The following is a 7,500-nucleotide window of genomic DNA, read 5'->3' as shown; positions in this document are numbered from 1 at the left end:
TCCCCGGCAAAATATTGCCGATGAAGATCCCGATTCTCAAAATTTGCCTATTTTCGCCGATGCTGATTCACCAAAAAAGTGCCGATTCTTGCCGATGACGATTAATCGGCACACTCCTATTGCTAATACCTGACAACTTTATTCAGCCAAGAGATAGCCCAAGCCTGGGGACACTCGTCTGAATGAAATTGCCAACTGCTGACTAGAAAAAGATACATAGCGCCACGGGGTCAGGGGGGGGGTCAGGGAGGGGAAAGGAAGGAGGGGGAGGGGCAGGGTCAAAGCAAAGAGACATAACTGATGATTCCTTGAAGATTGAAAGGGGAAGTCCCAATAAATTCTTAAAAGGCGCCGTCGCAATAAATTGTAGCAATACATTTTCCCTCTTAACCTTTGGCTGTTACGTTTCAACTGGTTCTCAATAGACAGATGGAAGGAAGGACGTCCCAGAATTATTCAAGTGTGAAGAAGTCCTTCTTCTTAACTCAGAGGAAGAGTAAGATGAGGAGTGAGGAGGATGAGGAGGAGTAAGATGAGGAGTGAGAAGAGGAGTGAGAGGAGGTGGAGGAGTGAGAGGAGGTGGAGGAGTGAGAAGAGGAAGAGTGAGAGTGAGAGGATAAGTAAGAAACAGAGGAGGAGGAGTAAAAAGAGGAAGAAAGAGGAGGAAAGGTGGAAAGAGGTGAGGAAGATGAAGAGGAGAAGGGGGAGTAAGAAGAGGTAAAAAGGAAGAGGAGTGAAAAGAGGAGAGATAGAAGACCAAGAAAAGGAGGAGAGGAAGATAGGAGGAAAAGTGAAAAGAAGAGGAGAGGAAGAGGAGGAGGAAGAGTAAAAGAAGAAATGAGAGGAGGTGGAGGAGTGAGAAGAGGAAGATTGAGAGGTGGGTAGGAGACAGAGGAGTAAAAAGAGGAAGAAAGAGAAGGAAGGGTGGAAAGAGGTGAGGAAGATGAGGAGGAGAAAGAGGAAGAGGAGAAGGAGGAGTAAGAAGAGGTAAAAAGGAAGAGGAGTGAAAAGAGAAGAGATAGATGAGTGACAAAAGGAGGGGGGAGGAGGAATGAGAAGAGGACGAGAGGAGGAGGAATTAGAAGAGGAGGAGAAAAAGTGAAGAGTAGAGGAAGAGGAGGAGGAAGAGTAAAAGGAGGAGTGAGGAGAGGAGGAGGAGGAATGAGATGAGGAGAGGAGAAGGAGTGACAGGAGGAAAAGTATGAGGAGGAGAAATGAGAAGAGGAGGAGAGGAGGAGTAGGAGTGAAAAGAGGAGAGGAGGAGGAGGAAGAGTATGAGAAGGAGTGAGAGAAGGAAGAGTAAGAGAAGTAGTAAGACGAGTAGTGAGAAGAGGTGGAAGAGGAGGAGGAGGGAGAGAGGAGGAGGAAGAGGAGGAGGAGGAGGAGGAAGAGAGAGGAGTGACTGCTTTGGGTGCATCTAAGCACCTCCGTGCGTAACCAACTTTAGTAATCGTAGGTACCTTGATAGGAAAAGGTTGAAAACGCCGCAGTTAATATATTCTCAATTATTTGAAACCATGGGTTTAAATTAGACAAATTTAGATTTAAGAATGAAATAAGCAAGAACTGGTTTTCCCCCACAGAGTAGTTAACGAATGGAATAGACTTAGTAACTATGAAGTGAACGCTGAATTCATTGGTTGTTTTAAGAGGAGATTAGATAACTTTATGAATAGGGATTACAGGGGGTAAAGGACATAGTGTAGGCCCTATGGTCTCTTGCAGTCTCTTCCATTCTTATGCTCTTATGTAATGATTCTTCTCCCTGGTTTGGTGACAGGTGGAACGGACGTCGGTTAGGACCATGTCGCAGCTGTCCATCACCCGCGCGGCTCGTGAGGATTCGGGAAATTATACTTGTGATCCTCGATTTGCTTGGCCTGCCTCCGTTGCCGTACATGTGCTGCCAGGTAAGGAATATATGTGCACAGTATATATACATTTCTTTCTTATTTATGTTTTCTTTTTTATATTTTCTTTTTTATACTTTCTTTTTTTTTTCTTTCTTTTTTATATATATTTTTTTCTTTTTGTATTTTCCTTTTCCTTTTTCTTTTTATACTATATATATATATATATATATATATATATATAATGTATATATATGTATATATATGTATATGCATATTTTATATATATATATATATATATATATATATATATATATATATATATATTGCGCGCTTGCGTGTGTAAATGTTTGCCAACGCTGCCAGCCCGCGTTTGTATGGGCATGTTTTTCTTCTTTTTGTATGTGTGTGTGTGTGTGTGTGTGTGTGTGTGTGTGTGTGTGTGTGTGTGTGTGTGTGTGTGTGTGTGTGTGTGTGTGTGTGTTTGCGTATGAGTCTTTGCTTTGATTTAATTATTCGGTTGATTCAATTTAAGCTTGCGAAATTCCCCCTATCTGGAGGCTAGGACGATGCCTCCTTCAGAGAACTTTGTAGCGCGGAATCTAATGAACATGCCCTTGGTTCAACTTCGCCGGTGGCAGGGCTCGGACCGCCATCACCTCGACCTCCGTCGCAGGTGGCGACGATCTAACCCGATTGGCCAGCGAGCATGTTAGTGTAACGTAATACCGAGTTGCTCTAACAGAGCACATGTCATCTGTGTTCAACTTTCAACAATTTGATCAACTTTAAGAACTATCCATCAACTTTTTTGAGAAGGGGGAGGAGCCTACGCCAGAAGGCGCTGATTTTTTTTTTTTTTTTTTTTTTCTGTATCCGCAGATGAGGAATCGGCCGCAGTCCAGAGCAACGCTTCCCTTGGATGGCGCGAGGTGAGGTGGCCCATATGGTTGTTATGGCTCCTTGGTATCTTTACGACACTCCTGCACTCGCCTGTACTCCTTTAAGGTACGTTTTGCTCCGTGCTATTACCGCTCTACGATGATCGCTCATGGCTGAACAATACTCGCCAAGCGATTGTCTAGAGCACCAATTCTTTGTTTTAGCGACTCTAGCGGCAGTCGCTGGAAACAAAACAGCCCCATTCAAAAACAAAGAATTAGTGCTCTAGACAATCGTTTGGTGATCATCGTTGACCCATGAACGATCATCGTTGCGCGATAATGGCACCGAGCAAAATGTCCCTCTATACATGTCAGCCGACGCCCGGGCTCTGCCTCAACCACGCCAGATCCAGCACCGCTACAAGCGTCCGCGCCCCGGGAATGGATGCTGAGTTATATCAAGACATCGAGGACACGAAGCTACTGGTGATGGTGTCTGTGCTATAGACAGAGTCTATGAGTGGGATCTTCCTGCTTAGCACGAAATCATCATCATCATCATCATCATCAACTGGGCATAGGTCAGGGAATACGTTGCTCCACTCACACGTCGGCGCCAGTACCCACGGTCTCTCCGGGCAAGCACCCATGCAGACACCCCTCCTTCTAACTTCAAACAACTCTCGGCAGGTTCGATCAACTTCCCCCGTTATGAATTCTGTGAGTGTTCCCAATCGTCTCCTTCATCGAGGGTCGTCTCTTGTGGAGACAACGCTGAGTAGGATCAGCAACAAGGAAACGTGCCACATGCCCATATACCCGGAAGTGACGTTCACGAATTATGTCTGGGCTGAGTCTCCCGGTACAGTCATTGGTTTGATACGAAGTCATCAGCAAAGGTCCTCTTGATAATTATAATCGGAGTTTTGAAACAAGAGACCCTCTTGGTAGTCAAGGAGTTATCAAGTGTGCTCTTCATCTCACTCAATGTTCAGCTACTGGGCGTCGCTGTGTAATAGATACGAATAACCTCCACTAGAAATATTACATATTACCATTAGTAAGACGTTGACTAAGAGTGTTACATTGGTACTCACAGTGAAGGTCTGGTATCTATACTTTGTCTTTTATGTGGTAGAGAAGTTTTAGATGAATATGAACTTGATGTCTGAGATGTCTCAGAATATATCTATTAAAAAGTACCAAAACCGCAAGGTGGAGATCTGTAATTTGGGTCTTTAGATATAAAAACTCTCACCAACTCCTACACAGTGGAGAGTGAGGAACCACTGGTAGGGCAAAGCTCTGTCAGGTGCGGCAAACCGCTGGGTGTTTTAGATCAATGTTGGATCGCCTTCCCGATTGGCCAGGGCTGCCGTGAACCAACGCGACTAAGCCCGCAGCGGGTCCCAGGAATCGAACTCACGACCACCCCGCTCATGAATTCGATACGGTGTCCACTGGGCAACCGCCCAGGCGCCTTTAGGGTCCCACTCACACCAAGCTTACGACTTGTTTCCGACCACCGGCGGCGACCAGGCTGATTTGTGCTGTTCCTCTGTTTATAAAAAGAATTAAAGACAATGCAATTGGAATGAATCTCCCTCTCATGAAGATGAATATGAAATAGCCACCTGGCGCTAACCATGAGAGAAACAAAAGTGCCACCGTCGAAGGTGGTCGGAAACAGGTTGTAAGCTTGGTGTGCCTGGGGCTTACTTATGCATGCGAGCAATCACACCCGCCACTTAAATTTTTTTCATAAACTATAATTGTGTCTCTAACTGTGCGTTCTGACGGTTCAGGCTTAGTTACAGCCGTCTCATCACGAAAGAAATCGTGGCTGGCCTCATCACCGATGGACTAATCATCAAGTAACTCATCAGGGTCTCGTAACTGGTTTTAGTATACGATCATGGTTACTGTTCTCAGCCATCATTACAACGCTTATAACAGGTGGTAAGGAACATGGGACTCTCTAATGTAGGCCTTATGGTCTGTAAAGTCTCCTCCATCCTTGTGCTCTTATGTTTATACGATTACTATTATCATATTGCACCCCCCACACTCTAGTTAGTCGTCAAAATCCCATCAGCTCCCATGTCCCGATGTAAATGTGCAGCTACCCAATAATACTGATTTTCAAGTGTCAAATGGTAAATACAAACTTTCATATCGACATGAAAAAAAGGACTAACGTGAGATGAAATGACGATGATTGTGTAGACTAACAAATAGTGAATGTGATACTGAGTGAAGGCTATCCTGAAAATTATATCTGAAATGTGAAAATTATAACTAGGAAAATAAAAATGAGGAAATTTTGAAGAAGTATATCTCCACCCTTAGTCAAGGTCATGGAACGAATCTGAATATCAATATATGTTACCTTATGATATTATTCACCTAAATAAATGCATTAAACAAAGTGGCCATATATTTATAGTGGTCGATTTTAATTGTGAAAAGGTGAATTGAAAATGGGAAGCAAGAGGAAGTGAAGATTCATAAAACAATAATCTGTTAGATACAGTAAAGGAAGATACAATGAAGCAATGGGTCAAAGCTACAACAAGATCGAGAGGAGACGACACACCAACGAGATTAAGTTTGCTGCTTATCAAACTATTCGGTGTAAATAATTCTTTAAGATACATGTGTCTCGTTGAAAAAGAGTGACCATATAGCACTTAGGTTTGTATATAGAGTTACAGAAAAAGAAAGTTGACAGGTTTCAAAAAATTGTTTTAAATACCTTGAGAATTCACTAAAAACTAAATAAACAAGAGATGACGACTGTTGATTAGAGTTTCATTAACTGGAAACCCACGGCCCCACAGCAGCTGGCAGCAGTCCTAGGGCCTTCTCATAGATCTCCCCCAGGTAGAGGTGAGAGTGCCGATGGACTTTGCAAATGAGGGGATATGGAGAGGATTCTCTTTTCTCAAATTTTCATGGATTGTAGGTGCCTGTTACTAGTACCTCCTGCACAAATACAACACAAGTCCGATATTCCTTCCCAGAGAAATTGGTATAAAGGGCCGAAGACTGTTGCTGCATGTTGTGGGGCTATGTGTTTCCAATCAGAGGATATCATGTATGTATATATATATATATATATATATATATATATATATATATATATATATATATATATATATATATATATATACGTACATACATACATACATGAGCACGAAAAGAATTTTAGAAAAGTCATACTAAAGATATTTGTGAGCCAAATTTGTAATGAATCTAAATACTAAATGAATATGACACCCCATATCTATTTAGAGTGATATATGTTTGTATTCCCCACATCAAGAACATAACTGCACTATCTATTATCATTATTATTATTATCGTTATTGTTATTTGATGCATTGTTTGCAAATGTCACATTTATGTTCATACAAATCAACTAGGTTGAGTTTTTCTATGCCTACAGTGCTTGACACTTCTGGATAATGAAGGTACTTCTACTTTTTCCCCCTTGGCAATTATAGGTGTAAGTGTAGATGTGTGTGTATGTGTGTGCGTGTGTGTGTGTGTGTGTGTGTGTGTGTGTGTGTGTGTGTGTGTGTGTGTGTGTGTGTGTGTGTGTGTGTGTGTGTGTGTGTGTGTGTGTGTGTGATTGTGTACGAATGTTTGCAACTGTCTAGCTGATTAATGATAATTAATCACTACATATTCACTTTATGCCTCTCTCTCTCTCTCTCTCTCTCTCTCTCTCTCTCTCTCTCTCTCTCTCTCTCTCTCTCTCTTTCTCTCTCTCTCTGTCTGTCTCTCTTGCTCTCGCCACTTCGATCCGGTCACTCAATTTGTTACACAATTACCAGAGACTTAACACAATTACCAGACACTAAGTACTTTCATTAATTTTATGAACGAATACCATTGTACATTGTGAGTGTATATATCTGATTTTTGTTGAATATTTGACAGATATGTTAATGTAAAACATCAGGATGAAATAATGTCCACAAAAAATATACAAGCTACATTGTAATGATTTGAGTTGGTTTTTGGTAAACCATTTATATATGAATTACAACTCAATATTATTTTAGAATAAGATAGATTGTAGAATACATATCAACATCATTAACCAAACTGTATATAATTAGCGAAGTCAAAACTGCAATACTCAAAGCTTTTTGTCTTGGCAATGTAATTCATCTTCAGAGTTTTGGAAAATATGGAATATCAATTAACTGAGTAATTTGTATCTCACGTAGACACTTATAACCGCTTTTCTAGTGACAAGAAAATACAGTTTCTGTGTAGAATGATAAGATGTAACAAATCCATGGATGTATTATGTTTATAACGTGTGAATGACATAAATACAATAAAAAAAATAACTTTAAGTCACCCAGGACTACGCCTCTCCCTGATGACGTAATACCAATACCCACTTCCAATTGGCTGTTGTGATTATTGTAACCAATCACGACACCTTTTGACCCTATCTACGTCATCAATGGGTGAGATGTCTTTGGTGATTAAGTAATTTGATTATATTATAGAGATAGAAAGATAATATTTCCTCCTGAGTAAAGGTATTATACAAATTCCACACATATCATATTATTTTCTGTTCACCTCATACGCAATACTGACAATTCAGTTTAACGTCGTGAACTTCCCATAAGGAGGCTAGGACGATGCCCCTTACTGATGACTATGTAGCGTGGAATCTAATGAACCATGCCCTTGGTCCAACTCGCTGTCGGCAGAGTTCGAACCACCGTCATCTCGATCAC

The 7,500-nt window shown here is 41.3% G+C and overlaps 1 protein-coding gene across 1 annotated transcript in view; it reads left to right on the top strand.

The window, feature by feature from the left end:
- Window positions 1–7,500, top strand: part of LOC143036508 (uncharacterized) — a 156,897-nt gene that overhangs the window by 149,233 nt on the left and 164 nt on the right. Inside the window, exons 7-8 of the mRNA XM_076203943.1 lie at window positions 1,781–1,910; window positions 2,733–7,500. The exon at window positions 2,733–7,500 is cut by the window's right edge and continues 164 nt beyond it. Coding sequence (XP_076060058.1) covers window positions 1,781–1,910; window positions 2,733–2,857 — 255 coding nt within the window. The 3' untranslated portion in view covers window positions 2,858–7,500. The remainder of the gene's footprint in view (window positions 1–1,780; window positions 1,911–2,732) is intronic.

The sequence above is a fragment of the Oratosquilla oratoria genome, chromosome 20 (assembly GCF_046742065.1).
Source record: "Oratosquilla oratoria isolate Oo_2021 chromosome 20, ASM4674206v1, whole genome shotgun sequence".
NCBI classification, from domain to species: Eukaryota; Metazoa; Arthropoda; class Malacostraca; order Stomatopoda; family Squillidae; genus Oratosquilla; species Oratosquilla oratoria.
This window is presented reverse-complemented; position numbering and strand designations above follow the sequence as displayed.